The sequence below is a fragment of the Eptatretus burgeri genome, chromosome 2 (genome assembly GCF_056783735.1).
Source record: "Eptatretus burgeri isolate ZD-2024b chromosome 2, Ebu_testis_v1, whole genome shotgun sequence".
NCBI classification, from domain to species: Eukaryota; Metazoa; Chordata; class Myxini; order Myxiniformes; family Myxinidae; genus Eptatretus; species Eptatretus burgeri.
This window is the reverse complement of record NC_140962.1, coordinates 86,199,601-86,222,650: the sequence shown is the minus strand read 5'-3', so window position 1 is coordinate 86,222,650 and position 23,050 is coordinate 86,199,601. Positions and strand designations below refer to the sequence as shown.

General features: G+C 46.3%; 1 protein-coding gene across 6 annotated transcripts in view; it reads right to left on the bottom strand.

The window, feature by feature from the left end:
- LOC147032484 (RING finger protein 44-like) overlaps positions 1-23,050 on the bottom strand; it is a 120,245-nt gene that overhangs the window by 14,736 nt on the left and 82,459 nt on the right. For 5 of the 6 annotated variants that reach the window (XM_085870155.1, XM_085870156.1, XM_085870157.1 and 2 more), the window contains 3 exons: positions 4,156-4,240; positions 3,671-3,792; positions 3,165-3,264 (listed from right to left, as the gene is read on the bottom strand). In XM_085870155.1, the coding sequence (XP_085726281.1) occupies positions 3,165-3,264; positions 3,671-3,792; positions 4,156-4,240 (307 nt within the window). The remainder of the gene's footprint in view (positions 1-3,164; positions 3,265-3,670; positions 3,793-4,155; positions 4,241-23,050) is intronic. The other variant, XM_085870158.1, reaches the window with a different exon arrangement.

The following is a 23,050-nucleotide window of genomic DNA, read 5'->3' as shown; positions in this document are numbered from 1 at the left end:
CCACTGAATTTATACACCAGGGGGTTGACTCAGCCTGTCATCCTTCCGAGGTCAGCGAAATGAGTACCAGTGTACTGGGCGGTGTATACCCCGGTTAAAATAGGTGTACCATATCCCTGTGTTGTAAGAGGCAACCAGGGTTGTGTCAGGAAGGGCATCCGGCGTAAAACTTGTGCCAAATCACAAATGCGGATCATACGGATGATCCGCTGTGGCGACCCCTAAAGGGAGCAGCCGAAAGGAGGAGAAGAAGACATATACATATATATATATATATATATATATATATATATATATATATATATATATATATATATATATATATATATATATATATATATATATATATATATTGTTACGAATTTCCGCCCGCCGGCATGCGCGAACTGCCGCTTGAGCCAATGGCGGCCGTCTCGCCCACTGGACGGACAATTCAGTCGCGACTTTCCGGAACAACGCCGAAAACCAGTCACGGATGTGCTCCAAGTGCACACCACGGCCTAGTCAACACTCTACGCGTGTGACAGGGTCAATCGCCGAATTATCGATATACCTAAGTATTTGCGCGGGCAGACTACCGAGAGACCGTACCTCAACGAAGGGCTGCTTGGACACTAACCGCTTAAGCGGTTCGTTCCGTTCTGGGATAACTGAGCGGTGTATTATCGCCAGGCCTCATTGGATCCAATTCTTTTATCGGCTATCAAAAAGCCCGCTATTATTCCGAAAGCAAGATAGCAGTTCAATTTGGGAAAGAGGACACGACGAACAGGTTAACATTCACACAAGGACATTTATTTATAAAACGAAACATATACAATCAAGCATGCAGGTATAGAATCAAAACACTAACATGCACGTAAACAGAGAAGCAATGGAATTGGCAGGAAGGGACAACACATGAACAAGGCAAAGCACTACAACCGTCTATTATTTATTATTCACAAGCACTTAGCAGGTTCTACTTATTGGACTCGGTGCCACAACATTCATTCAAAGAAACAAGGAAAGACCCCCTCAAAGACAGGGGGGTCAGACTGGGCCCGTCGGCCTTTATAACATGGAGCTTGGTAGACCGAAGAAGTTCCACGAGACCGTTGCAGGTTACCTCCACCCTCGTGGTGACTTCCTTGGGCGACTCTCGATGGTCCTTTTCCAGCGACCCACCGACTGCGGGGACTCTGGACTCCAGGCTCCAGCGTGGCTACCCACAACTCCGCACTCCGACACGAGCCCAGACCTCCACTGACTGAATGACTCCACCGACTCACTTTGACCCAGGCAGAGAGCGACCACTACCTCCAGACCTCCAGACCCACAGCCCCACTCTCCACTCACTGGACCTCTCGTTCCACGTGCCCTTTTATCTTGATGGCGCATCACCCCTCCCTTTGCGGTGCGCGGGGGAGGAAAATTCCAGCAGAGATCAGCTTGACTCTTTTGATCGTTGCCCAACCGTCACTTCTGTTTACCAGTTCTGAGGGGAAATTGCAAGAAGTGTGGTGTCGAGTTTTCCTCCTGAGCAATGGGTTTTTTTTTACCGTTTCCGTTCTTTCGTGTTCAGTAACCATCGCGTTGGGTGGCAGAGATGTTATTCGATGGTGGTGTCCGTTGTCTGTGGGGATGTTGGCGGTTGTGGAGAAGGTGGTTGTGGTTGTTGTGGTTGGCGCTGTGGTGGGGATGGCATGGTTGTTGAGATGCGGTTGTGGAGAAGGTGGTTGAGATGTGGTTGTGGTGGTTGTGGTCCAAAATAACGATAAGTAAAAGAATAACGGCTAACTCAAAGATCACAGCCCTGTCCACACGGATAATTCCCATTAAACAACAGTGGGGAAATCTAACTGAACACGGACTTATCGGCATAACTGAACTAAGGACCTATATGGTGTTCTGCGAATTTCCACAGCCGTAACAATATATATATATATATATATATATATATATATATATATATATATATATATATATATATATATATATATATATATATATATATATATATATATATATATATATATATATATATATATATATATATATATCATACCATACCATGCCATATCATTTCTGAAATATCATGAAGTGGAAGCTTATTGTGAATATAAGCAATGAGGACTGAATAAATCAGAGCAGAAGATGAAAAATTACTGACTTTGTGGGAAGTTAGGAAGTGGGGTTGGGGGAAGATACTGGCAGTGAGTTGGAGATAATGGTGGTTGGAAGAGAGAGGAGGGATGGGAACAGCCGATTACAGGCTCGATTTTGACTTGCATTAAAACATTACATATATGCAAAATGACAACTTGGATTGGCCTGTTTAACATTCTTTAATCAATGAATGGTTAATGATGCTCAGGACCCAGGTTCAAAATATTATATATATATATATATATATATATATATATATATATATATATATATATATATATATATATATATATATATATATATATATATATATATATATATATGTCTATTGTCTACAGATGTCCTTGTAATTCATATTGAAGTGCACTGACATCTGCTAATACCTTTATCCTGCATGCAATTTATGTACAAGCTCCACGATGATTCTGAGATCAATCAATATAAACAAAAACAAGTGAAGTCCCTGTTCACTCTATCATCCAACCAAAACATTGGACCTGAGCTCTGTCAGTCGACAAAGCTTCCTTTTATCCAACAAAGGTTTGTTGTGCCTGGGGCTATTTTTAAACCTCATCTGACAACATGTCAAAATGGTAAAATATTTCAGCATTTCAGCCATGAAACATGATTTTGCAAAGCAGACTATGTTTAGGCCTTCTGTTTTAATTAATAAATCACAGCCTTACATCACCACGAGTGAGTGAAAGATCTCTTGCTCTGACACAGGGATAACATCCAAAATGTCAGCTTTACTTTTCTTTGCTTTCCATGGTGCTCCGTATACATTAGTCAGTGCTCAGATGATAAAACCAATCGTTCGAACTGTCTATCGGCATAGACTGACACTGGCATTCCTCTGATAGATCATATCTACGGTATCTATCTATTTCCATATCTTTCTCAATTATGGATCCTTCATTTGTTCGCTTTGCTATTGTTCATAATTTACTTTTCGTGTAGCATTTTCAACTTCAATACATGTTCATATTTATGGCCCTCTATTTTTTCATTCTCACCCTCAGCCACTTGTCCACACATTTAGCGTGAAATTCGTGAGAGCAGGGAAGAAGCCGGAGAAGTTGTCTCGCTTCAAAGTCAAACATACACACCACACAGCTGCAAGACATAATGCAAGAACAATTAATAAATGACAAAATAGCAAAGATTGAATTGCATGCTATTGATAAAGCCAAAAGAGCGCAGCAGTGGTGCAAAGAAAGTTAGAGGCTAATGTCTTTAGGAAATGAAGGGATGTTCAAGATAGATAATGAAGAAATGGCATTGGCAAGAAAGAAAGAGAAGGCTGCACTAAAAATGGAAAGGAATAAAGAAAGCTGAGGGGGAGGAGATGGGGCATAAAATGGTGAAGAGCAGAGATAGAGAGGGCAGGAAGAAAAGAGAGGGCAGGGGGATAAAGACAACAATGACAGCAAAATTAGGAAGAGTACGTTGATGTGAAGTCACATGCACGGGGAAAAACAAATATATGGACAAAAAGGGTGAAAAGAGAATTAGAACATACAGGCTTTGTTCAGACTGCTGGTTCTCTGGGTTGTAACGATAAGATGGTAGCTGATCCACATCCTGCTTACTGAGTCCACGAGGTTTTGCTTCCCCGAGTCGTTCTGCCAAGGTCAACAATGCCTGAGTAAAAGGTGAAGGTAAGTGGTAGTGGACAGAGAGAGAAGCACATAGTGAGAGAAGGATAAGAAAAATTGGGGGTAGGGGGGTGGTGATGGTTAGTGAGGATATAATGTGCTGGTAGCTAAGGCTTTAACCACTTTGCGTAGAACATTCTCAGTAGATTGCTCCAGGCCAGACAATAGGTGTCAGCTGTATGATACTCTATGCCTGATTGTTTGGGTACTCATGACGAGGTGCTTAGTGTGATGAATATGTCTGGTGCTCTTCGGTGGGTGCCCGAATCTTGAGACTGGCTGCCTGATGCTCATGACTGGCTGCCTGGTTCTCGAGACTGTGTGCCTGGTGCTTGTGACTGGGTGCAACCTCATAATTCTCCACCTCGCCGTCATCCACATCCAGGTCAAGACCAAATGGTGGTGCCATCGTTGGAGACATGGGAAGGACCGATCTGAAAGATAATGATAGACAAACAGATATTAACTATCAGCAATCTCACTTCTCTTTCAGACACAAATTTGCACTTTTGTGCTATTTACATTTATTCCATTCTTATGCCACCACCAGTTAAGCATACCACGGCAGAGCACTTGCCAAGCCAAAATAATGTACAGAATGTGCTTGTGAGAATTTAACAAAAGCAAAACTCATTTACAGTTTATTTTAATTTTTAAAAGTAAAAAATAGAAAGCTTAAACATCAAACCTCTCAAAGATCCATGGTCGTTCTCATGAGGACGTTAGACACCAAATGATATACAAGCATAGAAGGGCACTTGAGAGAGCGCATACCTCCGCCAGGCTGATTAGTTTACGTTTTGCATCCCACTGATCGTCTGGATCTGGATTCGGACCTAAACTAAAATCTAATCGGCTTGTTCTTGTCATCTAACCAACTCGTCCACCAAGTTTTGTCCGAATCCATCCATAATTTTTTGAGATATCGTGCTATATAATTTTAGCCCTATATCACTCAATGGTAAAAAAACAAATCACTGAAAAAATTCTCGGATCCGGTCCGGATTCAGATCTTCACCAAAATCAAACCAATTATTCCTTGTTACATGCACAACCTGCCCACTAACTTTCGTCTGAATCCGACCACAACTTTTTGAGATATCCTGCTATATGTCGTTTTTGGCCCGATCTATCAATGGTGAAAAATCAATTTAAAAATTCTCAGATCCAGATCCGGATTCGAATCTTCACCAAAATCTAATAATTTCGTCCTTGTGAACATACCCAAACCAAACTCTCCACCAAATTTCTTCCGAATCCGTCCACAACTTTTTGAGACATTTTGTTCACAAACAAACAGACAGACAGGGGTGAAAACATAACCTCCATCCACCTTTTGTGGTGGAGGTAAAATGCTTCATGGTTTAACTTTATAAGACAAATCATGAGACAAAAAGTGGAAATCTGCCAATCGGAGGAAGCCTGGACTGTCCTACATGGAACTGGAACTATGCTCAGTTTGCGCAAAACATTGCAACAATTCTTTCATGCACTGACAATCATTGACAAGCAGAAATCATATGATAATTTGAGAAGTGTTTGTTTGTTTGCTTCACTTCTAAGCACTCCTGAGTTGAAAACTGGTGGTTGTACTTGGGAAAAGGTGGAAAATAATCTCAAAGCACTTTACAAAGAAGGAAGAGGTGAGATAAGTGAAAATTCAGAAGAAGTGACTGTAAAAGGATGAGATTATAAATTTGAGAGCCGATGAGCCTGAAGAGGAGTCGAACCAACACCCTGGCCAAATTTCAGCTCTAACCGAAAGGGGGGCACTGCATTAACGGCACAGCTGCACACCCAGCAGATGACGCTCCCTGCAGCCATGTGCTGCACATGAAAAAAATATGAGGGTGTGAACATTTAAAAAGCCATTGAATCCCACAATTGAGGAGCATATATGAAGAGTGCTTGACAGGCAAAAGGCTTCAGCCTCGTCATCAGTCAGGAATGAGTCAAATTTGTCCCCTCTTCCACCCTGAATTTGCACACTTACCAGTGATAGCGAACCACACTGCCATGCCAAATCTTTCCAATTTGGCCGAGCTTTGTCAAAGAGCAGTTTAGTTGTAAATAATGGTGCCTTCATTTCACTGATTCCCAATTTCCTGCATACTGGTTTATATGCCAATGAAACTATGCGCAATGGAGCCCCCGTATTTCCCAATGTCCACAAAACAAGTTCTCATAAACAAAATCATTTAATAGCCAAAAACGGGGTGGGGGAGCAGGGAGAGAGACAGAGACAGAGACAGAGACAGAGACAGAGGAAGAACATGATGTGCGAGTGGTTAGCGAGTGCATGGGTTTTGGAACAAAGATGTGCTGGCACAGTTTTGAGGGCTTGCCTGCTCCACCATCTCCTGGGCCCCACAACACAGTACATTACGAGTAGTGGAGGGAGGAACCACCGGTAAAGGAGAGATCACTCAGTCACCAGTTGCAGCATTCATGAGCAAAGAGGAAAGGACCAGTTCTGACGTGATTTATGCTCAGAGCGGCCTTTTATTAATTTCTCGTGGGGCAGCGTTAAGCCTGCCTGTCACGCCCTCATCGACTCATGCTGTGAGACAAAGGGATCCTCCCCTCGTGCAGCCTCGTGACATCCCAATGCAGGAATCCCACTGGGGTCACATGGATTCTACCGCCCCTCCTGTTGCCTTCTCCACATGGCCATACATGCTGCTCTTTCATCGAAGCCACGTGTAGCCTTAGTGCTGTTCACTTGTTATTGAAGGAAAACACAATGACAGGTTACAACAGGAAAAATCACAATAAAGACCAAGGTGGGGATATGAGTGTGGAGACACGAACAGGCTGGGAGGGAAGACAAAGGGAACTTCACGAAAACAAACTCGACACTGCCCGTCATACACTGATTACAAACGATTATGATAAAATTGTAATATGGAGACACCAACTATAAACAAAGCCTGATTATGCCTAAGCCATATATGTAACAATATATCCATAGATGTATATATACTGTATATTTTGACTTCTGGTTCCGGGTTTTGAGACGACGGCTGGTTCTCTCAGGGGTCCCTGCCGATTTTCTCAAAGTTAACTTTCCGGTCAGGTTTTAACTGTTTATTTTCTTACCTACATGTTTACTGTGTGTTCCTAGTACGGTTTTGTTTCAAAAATTGAGCAATTTTGTGAGTTTTCATCGATCTGGTCTTGTCGGGTTTCCTTGAGGCCTGCCAATCTTGAGGTCAACCTGTCTTTCCTGTCTTGGTGCACAATCATTTATATTTGTATTCTCTCCCAAACCATCAGTTCCGATTTTCCCCACTTTTCCCACTACCCACATCTATCCCTCCCAACTACACCATCTGTTTCTTGTCTTAAAATTGAAAAAAAAAACAAAAAAAAAAACCGAAATCCCTTTCCCCCTCCATACCCACGAGTACTGATCCTTCTTCTTCTTCTTCTTCTTCTTCTTCTTCTTCTTCTTCTTCTTCCCCCTCCTGCCATCACACCATCTTCCTTCTGTCTGAGCTGACCCACTCTCACCATTACCTTCACAATTTCTTCCTACAACCTTCCATTCTTACCCTAATCTTCAAAAATCCATCAAAAACATTTTTTTCCCTTGTATCCTTTCAAACTATACACCTCCAAAAACCACGCGTGTCTCTACCCCTTCCTCTTCCTGCAACTTTTCATCGACCCATCAGTTTCACTCTGCTTTTCCTGATCCAAATTCACCATACACCTCCACGATTTTACTTCAACCTTTCCTTTTCCTCATCTTACGCAATCCTGATTCAAAATAATAATAAATAATAATAAAATATAAAATAATAATAATAATATTATTAATAATTATAATAATAAAAATAATAATTATAAAAAATAATAATAAATAATAATAAATTAATAAAGAAACATTCACTTTTAATGAAACACCTCCCGAAACCACGTGTTTCTGCTGGAATTTTTCTACCCTCTGCGTTTGCCAATCCCATTTCACCGTTCACCTCACGATTTTTCTTCAACCTTAACTTTACCTAATATTATGCAATCTTTATCAAAAATATTTTTTAAATAATAATAATAATGATAATGATAATTGTAATCTATCTATAATTCCAGCAATGTGTGTGTGTGTGTGTGTGTGTGTGTGTGTGTGTGTGTGTGTGTGTGTGTGTGTGTGTGTGTGTGTGTGTGTGTGTGTGTGTCCACCGTTTTTCGACAACCACTGGTCCGGTCTAATTGAAACTTGCCAGGAATATCGCTGGGGACCCGAGGATGTGCCTTTTCAAGGTTTGATATTAATTGGACAAGTGAATCCCAAGTTACGGCCATTAATTGATCAACCAATGACAGGACACGGTGCTATGACATCACTATTGATGTCACAATTTAAAAAAAAAAAAATTTGCACGTACGGCCACGCACATAAGGGCACGCACTAGTAATAATAATAATAATAATAATAATAATAATAATAATAATAATAATAAAAACGGTCTCTTTTAATGCTTCACCTTCCTCTTTTTGTCAGGTCAGGTTCGATCTGTGACCTGCTACAGGTACCATGTAAACCTGTACTAACCTGTTCCATGGTCGGGTTGTCGGCGACTAAACCGTCTCCCCCACCAGGTTTTCTGGTGAGGAGGGTGTTTGGATATGGACACCCAGCAGGATTAAAAACAAAACCTGTCAAAGGGCGGAGGAGCTCCTTGTGAGCCAACGGCCATCCATATCTAGTGCCCAACTGTGTCTGCGGACGTCCTCCTGCAGTTGGGTTACTTCTTATTAGGAGGTTGGTGGCAGGATTTGCACTCCGGCCACCGTAAAACCCTTCATTCCGCAAAACGCAAAAACGCAAAAAAATCTGAAAACCCACTCTGTGGGAGTACCTCCTGTGCAGCTTCCCTTCGCAGGGCAGCTCACCGGATGACGGGATTGGGGCAAAGCCTTCGGGACCCCCAATCTTTGATAGGAGGGAAACCACGGGGTAACATCCCTGGGTCAGATTGCGGGAGAGTGTGTCGGAGTGGTGCTGAGGTGTCGTCCACCAGACGGCGGTCTCCTTGGGTTAACCTGAGGCGGTCCCTTCGGGTGGGTGCCTGGAATGTCCTATCCCTAAGAGAGGATGATCACCTGTCTCTGTTATCATCTGAGCTCAAGCGTTTGGACATCGGGATTGCAGCTCTCTCTGAGGTTCGGAGACCGGATTGCGGCGAGATAATGGTGGGTGGCTACACCTACTATTGGTCTGGTCGCTCTGATGGTTACCATACTCAAGGAGTTGCTGTAGCTGTGTCCAATAAGCTGACCCCAATGATAATTGAGGTAACACCGGTCAACGAGCGTATTATGAGATTAAGGATTCACCACTCCTTAGGTGTCATTTCCCTGGTCTCTGTTTATGCTCCGACTGAGGCGAGTGATCTCACCGTGAAGGATGCATTCTACGCCACACTCGAGTCTGTGGTTGATCAGTGCCCCAGACGAGATACACTTCTAGTCTTGGGGGATTTCAATGCATCGACTGGAACTGATAGGGATGGTTATGAGGTGTGTGTTGGTCCCCATGGGTCAGGAACTATGAACCAGAATAGCACTAAGTTCCTTGACTTTGCAAGAAGTCATGGACTTAGGGTGGCTGGTTCATGGTTTCAGCGCCCACAAGCTCATCGCTGGACTTGGTATTCCAACGCTGGCGGTGTGGCAAAGGAGATTGACCATGTCCTCATTGACGGTCGTTGGAGGATGATCCAGAACTGCAGGGTCTACCGGAGTGCTCAGTTCCTCAATACTGACCACAGGCTTGTTGTAGCAACTCTAAAGCTGCACCTTAAATCCTGGAGAATGGTACCATCCCAGCCGAGGCTGGATGTTGCCAAGCTCAGGGATGAGAGAGTAGCTGAGGAGTTTGCGAACAGGCTGAGTGGACACTTGGGGGTCTGGGTGCTTTGGGGGGTCCTGAAGAGTTGTGGAGCGCCTTCAAGACCACCGTCCTTGATGTTGCCGGTGGATGTCTTGGAGCTCACCGCAGGGCAAAGAAGAATTTTGTCTCTCAAGGGACACTGGATACCATTGACCAGAGTCGCAGGGCCAGGCTGAATGGCAGAGCTGAGCTGTTCAGGGAGCTGAGGCGTAAAACTGTACGTGCACTGAGGGTGGACAAGGAGGCCTATGTGCGAGGATTCTGTGAGGGGGTAGAGCATCACCTGTGGACAGGTGATTCTCGTCCCGCTTACAGGGGAATTTGCGCATTACGTTCATCCAAGCCCATCCCTCGGAGCACTACAGTTCGAGCAGAGAGTGGTAGGCTCTTGACAGAGGAGTCTGAAGTGAAGGCCCGCTGGGCCGGTTACTTTGAGCGGTTGTACCAGGCTGATCCCCCAGCTGTCGAGTTGGACGTCAAGGGTGTTACAATCCCTGTTGCTGACCCTCGAATCAACTGTGGTCCACCTACGCTTGTGGAAACACGGGCTGCGGTGAACCAGTTGAAACGGGGCAAAGCTCCAGGGATCTGTGGCATCCATGCCAAACTTCTCAAGGCTGGTGGAAATGCTGCACTCGTGTCGTTGCATGCAGTTTTGTGCTCTGCCTGGAACACAGGCATCATCCCAACTGACTGGAAGAGGGGCCTTGTTGTTCCTCTCTGGAAAGGGAAGGGTGATCGCCAAGACTGCAACAACTACCGAGGGGTGACGCTGCTCTCAGTGCCGGGCAAGGTCTTTGCTCGGATAATTCTTGATAGGGTTCGCCACCATCTGCTTGAGCACCAGCGTCCAGAGCAGTCAGGCTTTACACCAAAGAGGTCAACGATTGACCGTATCCTTGCACTCCGTGTCCTCACCGAACGCAGACGAGAGTTTCAGCAGGGGCTGCTTGCAGCCTATGTTGATCTCTGTAAAGCGTTCGATTCAGTGAATCGGGATGTCCTCTGGAGGATTCTTGGTCTTCGTGGGGTGCCACCGAAACTGATCGATCTGATGTCTGAACTCTACTCTGGTACTGAGAGTGCTGTGAAGTGTGGTGGTTCCATCTCTGACTTATTTCCAGTTGTTACTGGAGTTCGTCAGGGATGTGTACTTGCCCCCACACTTTTCAGCACTTGTATGGACTGGATTTTAGGGAGGATGTCGGAGAGATCAAGTTGCGGTGCGTCATTTGGGAATGTCAAGATCTCGGACCTTGACTTTGCAGATGATGCAGTCATCTTTGCGGAAACTTTAGACATCCTCTTGGGGGCCCTCGAGGTGCTGAATGAGGAGTCGGAGCCGTTGGGATTACGGGTTTCTTGGGTCAAAACTAAGATCCAGGCTTTCGGTGACATCTTGGATGCTGCTGTCCTGTCTGTGTCTGTTTGTGGTGAGGATGTCGAGGTCGTGGAGAGATTCACTTACCTTGGCAGTGATATTCATGTCTCTGCTGGCTGCGAGTCAGAGGTCAATAGACGTCTGGGTCGGGCCTGGGGAGTCATGGATTCACTGGATCATGGGGTGTGGCGCTGCCGGTACCTGTGCAGGAGGACGAAAGTCCGAGTCTTCAGGTCCTTGGTACTTCCAGTCTTGCTCTATGGGTGCGAGACTTGGACTCTGACCAAGGATCTGAGACGGAGACTTAATTCCTTTGGTACCAGGTCTCTTCGGAGAATCCTTGGCTATCGCTGGTCGGATTTTGTGTCCAACGAGCGGTTGCTGAGAGAGACTCGGATGAGATTTGTTACCTGCATAGTCCGTGAGCGTCAGTTGCGGCTGTATGGACATGTGGCTCGTTTTCCTCACTCTGATCCTGCTCACCAGATTCTCTCAGCGAGGGAGTCTCATGAGTGGAGGAGGCCAGTGGGTCGACCACGTGCCTCATGGTTGCAACAGGTTGACCATCATCTCAAGGAGATGGGGATGGGCCTGGCATCTGCCTGGGGGATGGCCAGACGGAGGCCCCTGGAGTACCGGCGGAAAGTGGACGCAGCGACGTGCTGTTCTGGCACATGCTCCCATACCTGACCTGACCTTCCTCTTTCACACGTGTAGTTCTCATTAATGTATCATAATTGACGACTCTTTTTCCATTTCAACAGACTGCTCTCAATTCGACCTTTCCCTCATACATTGTCTAAAAAAAATCTAACTGTTACGTTTCTTCTTTCCATTCTCTTAACTCACCTTCATTGCATCCTTCAAGTAATGTCTTTACTCGCATCTCTGAACTAAAAAAAATATTTCAACCACAGTTTGCGATGCTTGTTCACTTTCAATAAATCATACTTTTTTTCTAACTTCAGTGCCAACTCACCCCTCTTACCCCTCCCTCTCAAAGCACCCATCACACTCTTCCCCCTCCAAGCTTCCCTCTCACCTTTCTCAAAAACTCCCCCCTCATCTTTCTCCCTCAACACTCCCCACTCACCCTTCTCCTTCCAATGACCCCCCTCACTCACACTTCTCAAAGTTTCCCCCCCTCACATCCACAAAGCTGCCTCCTTCCCCTACCCTCTCTCCTCTCCATCTCATCATTCCGTCTCCTCAAATCTTCAACTGCCTTCTGCCCCCTCTCTTATTACTCCCCACTGTACCTCAAGCCAGCACCACAGAGCCTTTTCTCCTCCTCACCCGGCCCTCTCCCCGAGCTCTTATGCAATCCACCACAATCTTTCAACAACTCTCCTTACCTCACCCCCTCCTCCCTTGCACCCAAAGCCTCCTCCTCTCCCTCTTCCTTAAAAGTGTGGACCTCAAACATCTGGGGCCTTTGCTCAAACCTGACAGATCTCTCTACACAGGTTGCCACTGACAAACCAGACATAATCTGCTGAACAGAAACTTTCCTCCTTCCAGTCATCTATGACTCCCAAGTATCTCTCCCTGGTTACTCGCTCCTCCTGTATGACAGACCTGAGCCTCGTCCTGGTGGAGGAGTTGCTCTCTTCATCAAAGACTATTCCTCACTCTCCATGCACTGCTCTCACTCCCCCACAACCCCAGGAATAACTCTGGCTACGGCTTCCTCTCCACTCCCGCCTCATGCTTATATGTGTGTTGTACGGTCCCCCAAACAGTGATGACTCCATTTACACCTCACTATCCGAAAAACATGGACAAACTTCTGGCCTCTCATCTGAACTCTCTCTTCCTCATATGTGGTGACTTCAATCATCATCGTCACAGTAAGCTGGGTGTAGGTACCTCTCTCACCTGCCATGGCACTTCAACAAAAGACTTCTGCGACTCATTGGGACCGACTCAGTCAACTTCCCGACCCGGATCTCAACTAACGGTACTCCTCCTGTTCTGGATCTGGTTTTGACAAATTTCCCTGAAAATATCTGCTCTTCTTCCTCCGATCCAATCGGTTCTTCTGACCACGTCCTTGTCAAAGTAGACATCTCTCTGGCTGTTATTAGAGAACCACTTCAGCGCCGTCGAGTCTGGCATTTCACTCAGGCCGACTGGCAGGGTCTCCAAGCAGCCATGAAACTTCTAGACTGGTCTCCCATCGCTACTTTTTCCAACATCAACTCGTCCTGGGAATTCTTTCAAAGAAACTTGCTCTCCCTCATGCACAGATTTATCGCCTCTCGTCTTCAGTTGTCCTACCCTTCCTCATATCACGCCCAAGGTTCACTGAAGCTTGTGGTGAGGCAGTTGTCCTGAAACAACCTGCCTTTGCCTCATGGAAAGCAAACCCAAGTGAGGGTAATCTCAGTTCCTTCCATAAAGCTCGGAACAAGTGTGTGTCAACTCTCAGGAGAGCCAGAAAATAACATCTTTCAAATCTCAAGTCTGAACTCTCAAACCTCTCTTCCTCCTCCAAATCCTGGTGGCATCTAATCAAATCTGTTTCTGGCGTATGTTCCCCCTTCATCCCCTCTCTTACCTCAAATGGCCACACAGCTGACACCACACATGAAAGGTTGAATGCTTAAACTCCGTGTTTGCTTCTAAATCTTGTGTCCGACACCCATCGCTTTCTGTACCCACCTTACCCAGTCACAGCCAGCTGTCCCTCGACTCTGTGTCCTTTTTTTCTGACAAAGTGGAGAGCTTGCTGTCAAACCTCGACTCAGATTCCGCAACCGGTCCATACGGCATCAGCTCACGTGTCATAAAAACCTGCTCCTCTGCTCTTGATCACCCTCTCTCTGTTCTATTCACCCTCTCATTTGCTCAAGGTCATCTACCATCTGCTTGGAAATCAGCAAACATTACCGCTCCATAAAAAAGGCACAAAAACAGATCCCTGCAACTACAGACCAATCAGCCTTCTCCCAATCATCAGCAAGGTTATGGAATCCATCATCGCTTCAGACATTAAATCCTTCCTCTTCTCCAATGATCGAGTTCCAATCATCAATTTGGTTTCAGACCAGGTCACTACCATGATATACTTCTTTTGATCTCCCACCAAGGGATGGAGGTCCTCAATGCAAGACATGAAATCAGAGCCATATCCTTAGACATATCTTCGCAGACTTCCTCTCCTGTCGCAGTCAACGTATGGCCCTAAATGGAGTTCTTTCATCCCCTCTTCCTGTCCAGGCTGGAGTTCCTCAAGGCAACGTTCTGGGCCCTGTTCTTTTTCTGGTTTTCATCAAAGATCTCTCTGACTCTCTGGAAAATCCTCTTTATCTCTTTGCTGATGACTCCACCCTCTGCCATACCATCTGTCATCCCTCAGACCGGCAAGCAGCAGCTTCTTCACTCACTGCAGATCTGGATAAAATCACAAACTGGTCAAACACGTGGAACATGTTTTTCAATCCTGACAAATCTCACTCCGAATATGTCTCTCCGAAAGGACTGTTTGGAACCCCCCGTCCCCCAATCTACTTTCTCAACAATCCTCTGGACGAAGTCCTTTCATTCAAGCTTCTGGGTCTCACTATTTGCCATGATCTTTCCTGGGAAAGCCACATTTTCAATCTGGCTTCCAAAGCCAGTCGCCGACTGTGAATCCACCATCGTGCAAAGTCCTTCCTCGGCCCACCTGAGCTCCTGACCACATTACAAAGCTTTTGTCCACAGCCTGACGGAGTACTGCTCTCCCCTCTGGGCTGGTGCTCCTGCCACACACCTTTCTCAGCTTCACGCTGTGGAAACCAAGGCATTTAGGATTATTGGTGTCTCCTGCGGTGAGGCTGAGTCTTTGGGCCTCTCACTCTCTCACTGCAGGTAGGTCGGTGGTCTTTCTTTCTTCCACCGTCTCCTCTCCAGTCCCGTCCCCCCCCACCCGCTCTGTCTGCGATGTGCCCCCCTCCATATTTCCGTAGGGCGCTCAAGGTCCGCCGGCAACCCCCTTCTGGTGAAACTGCCAAAATCACGAATCACTGCTACCTTCACTCTTTCATTCCTCTTTTTTTCTCGCCTTTGGAATAAACTCCCACACTCTCTTCAATCCCATTCTTCCCTCCAGGCCTTCAAAACAGCTGTTCACCACCACCTCTTATCTTTCATAATCCAAAATACATGATCATTTCTACCCTCATTAATCCACCCCAAACCCACCTCCTTCAAATTCCCTACCTTCCTTCCCAAAAGTTCCCTGTTGTGCCAGGTCCTGAAAGTCCCTGTAATATCCATCTTGTTTTCCACGTGTTCCCCGCCCCACCCCTCTCCCTTCCACAGATCTCCTAATGTCTCTGTTCCCCACTGTTTTGTCCTTCCCTTTCCCACCCCTCTTATCTCCTGCCCCCCTTGTTGTGCGTTGTGTGTTAGCTCTCTTACAAGCCTCGACAATGTGTACAATAAATAAATCAATACTGAAAACAGTGCCTATCGAAAGTCAACAACCTCTTTCAAAATTTTCACCTTTTGTTGCCCTATAACCTGGAATTAAATTGCATTAAATAAGACTTTTCCATGTCTATATACACATCGTAGTCCACAACTTACAAGTGAAAAACAAATTCTTCAAATTTCACAAAATTAATTAAAAATACAGAACTGGAATATCTTGGTTGGATCAGTTTCCACCCCACTGAGTTAATACTTGGTGGAAGAATTTTTGACAGCAATTACAGCTGTGAGTCTGTTGGGATAGGTCTCTACCAACTTTGTACACCTTCATTGGACAATAATTGCCCATTCTTCTGCACAAGACTGTTCAAGCTTAGTCAAGTTGCGTGGGGAGCGTTGATGGACAGCAATCTTCAAGTCATGCCACAGATTTTCGATTGGATTAAGGTTGGGGCTCTGACTGGGACACTCAAGGACATTTATCTTTTTGTCTCTGCCTTACCCAATCCAGTGTAGTTTGGCTGTTGTCATGCTGAAAGGTGAACTTCCGTCACAATTTCAGCTTTCTTGCAGAGGGCAGCAGGTTTTCCTCGAGGAATTTTCTGTATTTTGCTCCATCCATTTTCCCTTGTGTCCCGCCAAGTGCCCCAGTCCCTGCTGATGAGAAACATCCCCATAGCATGATGCTGCCACCACCATGCTTCACAATGGGGATGGTGTTCTTTGAGTGATGTGCTGTGCTGGGTTTGTGCCAAATGTAACTTTTTGCATTTCGGCCAAAAAGTTCAATCTTGGTTTCATCAGACTCCAAAACCTTTTGCCACATGGCTTCAGAATCTCCAGATTATATTTTTGCATACCTCAAACAGGACTCAAGGTGGACTTTTTTGAGTAATGGCTTCCTTCTTGCTACCCTACCGTACAAGTCAGACTTGTGGAGTGCTTGAGGTATTGTTGTCACATGCACACAGTGACCAGCATTTGCCATAAATGCCTGTAGCTCTTTCAAAGTTGCCACTGGTTTCTTGGTGACCTTGCTGATCCGTCTCCTCCTTGCTTGGTCATCCAGGTTGAAGGGACGGCCTGATCTCGGCAGGGTCATGATGGTACTATATGCCTTCCACTTTTTAATGATTGTCTTGACAATGCTCCAGGGGATATTCAAGGCCTTTCAAATATCTTTATAACCATCCACTGATCTGAGCCTTTCCACAACTTTATCCCAGAGGTGTTTTGAAAGCTCTTTGGTTCCCACGGTGAAGTCTTTGCTGTGAAATATGCAACTCAGCAGAGGAAACCTACAGGAACAGCTGATTTTATTCTGAAATAATCACAATCACTGCAATTTAACACAGGTTGAGGCCAATTAACTTCGTGTGTGATTTTGAAGGTGATTGGATACACCTGAGCTAATTTACAATTGCTGTTGTAAGGGGAGTGGACACTGATCCAACTAAGATATTCGAGTTTTATATTTTTAATGAGCTTTCTGAAGTTTGTCGAATTTGTTTTTCACTTGGAAGTTGTGCGTTACATTGTGTAAATAAAAGGTTGAAAAAGTCTGATTTAATGTAATTTAATTCCAGGCTATGAGGTGACAAAACGTGAAAAATATGAAAAGTGCTTTGCACTTTCTATAGGCACTGTGTATATACATATATATACATATATATATATATATATATATATATATATATATATATATATATATATATATATATATATATATATATATATATATATATATATATATATATATATATATATATATATATATATACATCCGTGTGGTATTCAAGCCTTTGCAGACTGAGATTAATGCCGATGGTCATGAACAGACGAAAACAGAGATGTCGATCTAGATTTCGCCCTTGTTGTGGGCTCATCAGGACAAGATACAGCTGATTGTTAATTTGTTTACATATTAGGCTCATTCATAAAACTGAATCGAACCCCCTAACTTGATGAGGCAGCAGGGCACAAATCGAGTCCCATCACAGTGCTTGTTGCACGACCTGCCAGCAACAAGCGTCGCCTGTCACGCGAGCACATTGTCTCTGCCCTGTTGATTACCAGTCAGGATCGAGGTTGGCTGACTGATAACAGTGTATAAATGGCATATATAGGGTGTCCCAAAAAAATATACAACTTTTAAAATGCTTTGTTTGATCCTAAAAAAGCAGTAATTTTGTCACTAATGCTTCATTTCTTGTTGCAGAAACCCTGAAGTTTATTTTGATACCAAGCAAGTGCCAGAAAAATGCCAAGACTGACCGTACAACAACGGACAAAAATTGTTGAACTTTGGCACCAGACGAAAAGTGTCATACAGGTGCAACGTCTTTATTCGAGACATTCCGGTATCCACTTGCGCCATGCAAAAGACTTTCGGACAATAAAGTGCACCATCGCAAAGTTTACCAATGTGGGAACCATCTGTGACCTCCACAAGGGTCACAGTGGTCGGAAGAGGACAGGTCGTAGTGAAGAAAATGTGGAAATGGTGAGACAGGCGGTCGTTCAGAGTCCAAGAAAATCAATTCGACGACATTCTGCCGAGACAAACATTCATAAGAGCACCGTTCAGAGGATCCTTCGCCACGACATTCATGCCTTTCCAAACAAGGCATTTTCTCAACCAACATTTTGAGGGCCGCTTTATCTCCCTCTACGAAGACGTTGAGTGGCCACTGTATTCCCCTGACCTTACTCCTCCAGACTTCTTCTTGTGGGGGTATCTCAAGGACAGGATATATGGAAACCCTAGGCCTCAGACTCTTGATCAGCTGAAGGAAAAGATCCACTGAGAAATCCAGAACATTCCTCAGGAAACGTTTCCCAAAGTGATGGAGAACATGACAAGGCGTTTGCAGGCAGTGATCGGACAACGTGGAGCCCACGTCGAACATGTGATCTAAAAGAAAAATGATGATTCTATACCAAAATTTAAATTTTGGTGGCAATTTTGACATTGGTACAATAAACTTCAACCTTTCAGCTTTCTATCCGGCCATACATCTTTTTTTTTAAATATATGTTATGACCATCCTCTTTGCAGATGAAAAGTTGTATATTTTTTTGGGGGCACCCTGTATACATATTGTTGCGGTTCTCGGAACTGCAGGCATACAACAGATAGGTGTCCCAAGACAGTTATTCCATTATTATACGTGTAGATAGTCCCCTTCCTTTTGTTTAGTGGGACAACAAGGGAGTGCGTTGCGATGATCTAATGCTGGGTTGCTTAAATCATTTTCTCCTTCATTTCATCCCCATTCTTCGTTTTGTCTGATTATTCGTGAGGTAAATCAGCGCGTGCGGCACCACGGTGAGGAAACTGCTGCACAGAGATCCTCGTTCCCGGGCGAGCCCTAAACCCGGCGTGTGTGGCGAGTCATGTACGCTTGGCAGTGTGGGATTATCGACACAGGCTTCCGATGGTCTGGGGAAGATTGCCGGTTGCATTAAAAAGACATGCGAATAAATACCTCTTAAGAGGCTGCACGAATGGTGTTTCTCACAACACAAGAAACACAGCCAGCACGATGCCCACGCTGCACGAAACGCATACGGAGGCCGATAAAGACGACTCCACACCATGTTGGGCGGGATATGAGTGTGCGGAGTAGAAGCGGCTGGTTCCTTTTCAACCTCAATATCCGACACATATTGGTGTTCACCCCACGCACACAGTAGCGGAGTCGTGTGAACGCGAGCGCTGGCCACATGCGTAATGGCGGAACCGCTCGCACTGTATGGAATGTGCTCGAAAGCAGACACGTACGCTGCTCGTGAAACGTGCATGGATTTATCCATGGCGATGTACCTTCGGTTCTCGCTGGCAGCAGCGGATTCTCCACGGATGGTGAACGTCTTCTAGTCTCTACGGCCAGCGAAGTTGCGATCGAGCCGAGGAATGTACAGTGCGGGCCACGTTGGCGCGCGCAGAGCGAGTGAGTTGATAGACGCTGGTCGAACGTCCGAGCGGGCATGCGGGACCCTCGACCGGTCGCCTGGGCGTGGCCCGGGGGTTTTTGCAGGACGATTCGCGTGCCAATTTCGGTGTGGGCGATTCATGTCATCTCGTGGGATCGGAGCGCAATATTGCCGGTTTGAGATGGTCTTGCTGGAAACGAAGTGAGGCAGTTTCCGGACAAAGTTGGCGGGCCACATGAGAGGTCGGAGCCAATCAGAGCGCCCGATTCAGGTGATGACGTTTTGATTCGGCATGGCCCCTCCCCCAGAGCTGAAAGTGCTATTGTTACGAATCTGGAAGCCTTGTGCACACAGAGACAGACAGCCGTCCCCGAAGTTTAGTTATTTCGATAAGTGCATGTTTCTAGTTAGGGTCCCGTCCCTGGTCTAATGGGAATTAAATGCACATGCGCTGCGAAGTTATTTCGATAGGATTTGAATTACATCCATAAATCTTCTACAACAACACCAGCATCACCCTGACCTTCATCTCACTCTGGTCGATGACATAGCGCCCGTGGTGGGCGGAGTTCAAGGAGGAGCCTCGCGGCGACCCTCGACCAATCAGCGTGCAATGAGAGAGGTGGCCGCCGCTCAGCCAATCAGACCCCGCTACGGTGGGAAAGGCGGTCCGCGTGACGTCACCATGCTTCGGGCCAATCAACGGACTTAGCGCCCGTTTTGACCAATGACAGAGGCGACGAGCGCATTTGCGTGCCAAAACCGTCCAGTGAAGGAGAGCGGGTAGGGAGGAATAGTCCCCTCCCCCCCCTGGAGAAGTGTGAAATAAGGTTGTGGCATGATCGGACAGGGCGGAGTGTGGTTGGCGGGACGAGCGCGAGAAGAACAAGGGGAATTGTGTTTGGTCCGCTCGAGTGTTGAACGCGTCTCTCGACGCTGATTGCATCTCGCTGGTGCCTGGTTCTTCTGATCGCATCTCACTGGTGCCTGGTTCTTCTGATCGCATCTCGCTGGCGCCCGGTTCTTCTTTTATATTTTACCCATACCGATTAAATCGATTAACCCATAGACGGGAGGACCCTGGGTCACGTGGTTGAGTTATTGGCGTTCACGGTCGGTTAAGCGACCCACCGCGTCACGGAATTATCCGTGTGCGACGGCCTACAATTCCAGGGAGTCTGGTGGGACAAGAGATAGCTTCCCCCACCTAGTGGTCTTCTCACCCAACCCCCAGCCCGCAACCATATATACATCCACACACATAAATATATATATATATGTTATATAAATGTATGTGTATGTGTATGTGTATGTGTATGTGTATGTGTATGTGTATGTGTATGTGTATGTGTATGTGTATGTGTATGTGTATGTGTATGTGTATGTGTATGTGTATGTGTATGTGTATGTGTATGTGTATGTGTATGTGTATGTGTATGTGTATGTGTATGTGTGTATGTGTGTATGTGTGTATGTGTGTATGTGTGTATGTGTGTATGTGTGTATGTGTGTATGTGTGTATGTGTGTATGTGTGTATGTGTGTATGTGTGTGTGTGTGTGTGTGTGTGTGCGTGTGCGTGTGTGTGTGTGTGTGTGTGTGTGTGTGTGTGTGTGTGTGTGTGTGTGTGTGTGTGTGTGTGTGTATATATATATTGCGAATTCGCGCCCGCCGGCGTGCGGACGGCCACGTAACTCGAATCGCGGCACGTCGCCCACCGGACGGACAATCCAGTCGTGACCCTCTCGGACTAACGCCGGGAACTAGTCACAGGTGGACCTTTCGGTCTCACCACGATCGTGCCAATCGGCCCCCGCGTGGGATAGGGTTGCTCACCAAATTCGACCTACCTAAGTACCCACACGGAGGGTAGACCGGGCGATCGCACCTCGCCGCAGGTCGACTTCGGACACGGGCCACTTTAAGCGACCCGTTCCGTACTATCGGGATAACCGAGCGGTGTTATTCGTCGGCCTCGATGGTTCGATTAATTATCGGGCGTTTTAACCCACGACCAACCCTTTACGTGAAGCAAGATGGAGATTCAATGAAAGAAAAGACGAAGCGAAGCGGGAAAACAGTTCAACATAACTCACATTTATTTCGCGATGAACAGGAAGCACACATATACAATTACACCAAAAGCACATGTAAAAGGAGAAGAAACACAATATTACACAAAAAACAAATATAAAAGAGAAACACAATGCAGAGCTATCCGACTACCGAGCACACGGCAACACTTGTACAATTTTACTTCACAGACGGCGCCGACAACACAGATACCCAAAGCAAAGGAAAAAGAATCACCCTCCAGGAGGAGGGGGGTAGGCGGGCCTGGGGCCGAGACCGTGTCGGGCCTACCCGTCTGATGATGAGACGCAAAGCGGCGGTGGCGCCTCAACTCCGCGGGCCTCGCAGACAGTGTCTGGTAGGGGGTGGGAAAGGGGCCCCCTTGTCGCACTATCTCAGCGCGGGGGGGAAACAGGAGGGGGTTGTTGATGCTCGGGGGGGGGGGGGAGGAGGATATCACCCTGTCTCGGGTCCCGCGACGAGCGTCTCCACCTCGACCTCGGTCGCGCCGCCGGCCTCTCCCTCCGCAGCTCCCCGCCTCCGACGCGAGCACCCCCTCGATCGCCTTCGCCGCCGCCACCTCTCCACAGCTCCGTCCTCTTCACTCTACCACTTCTTCCCAGCTCCACCGACAACTCCCAACCGCGAACTCGAACTATAACTCTTGACTTCTCCCCTCCGAACTGAACTGTTTGGCGAGCGCGGCCGTTTATATCCCCCGTGACCTCGCTCCCCCACCTTTGACCCTTTACCTCCAACCCTTCACCTCTAACTGGCTCCCCATTGGACCGAGGAAAAGTGGGCGTGAATGCTTTTTGATCCATGAATTTGCATATAGCGACCTCACTCCAACGCCCTGGAGGCGGGGCCAAATCGCCCCACGCTCTCCGATAGGACGGAACAGAAGTGGGCGTGAGTCGTTTTTGATCCGTTTTTCTCGGAAAGTCTGTGATGTTTCTGAACACGCTGTTCGGTGCGCGCCCTGCACGAGTCCAGCATCGGTGCCCACAAGTGGCGCAAGAATGGTGGTGATGCGATGGTGGCGAGTTGTGACGGTAAAGGTCGTGGCTGTTGTTGTGAAGCGGCATTGTGGTTGGTGGTTGTTGTTGTAAAGCGGCGTTGTGGTTGGTGGTTGTTGTGTGATGGCTGTTGAGACGTGGTTGGTGGTGGTAGTAATGGCGGCTGGTCCAAAATAAAGATAGTAAAGAAAAACGGCTATCTAAAAGGGTCGCAGCCCGCATGAATGACATTTATTCCCTCGAAACAACGGGTTTGGGCCAAACTACACATATACTTACAGAGATATCTCACCTAAGGGACCTGAATGGTGGTTTGTGAATTTCGTCAACCACAACACTACCCCCTCCCCTTTTTACAGACTCGTCCCGAGTCGTCAAATTTTCGTGTGCCATCATGTGTAGTTTTCCCCTAGTACATTTTACCTACGGATCCCTGAGTGCGACATTCATGGTATTCGTGTCCCCAAAATAAATAACCTGAGGGCTGAGTAACTACCTAAACAAACTCACTCACATGG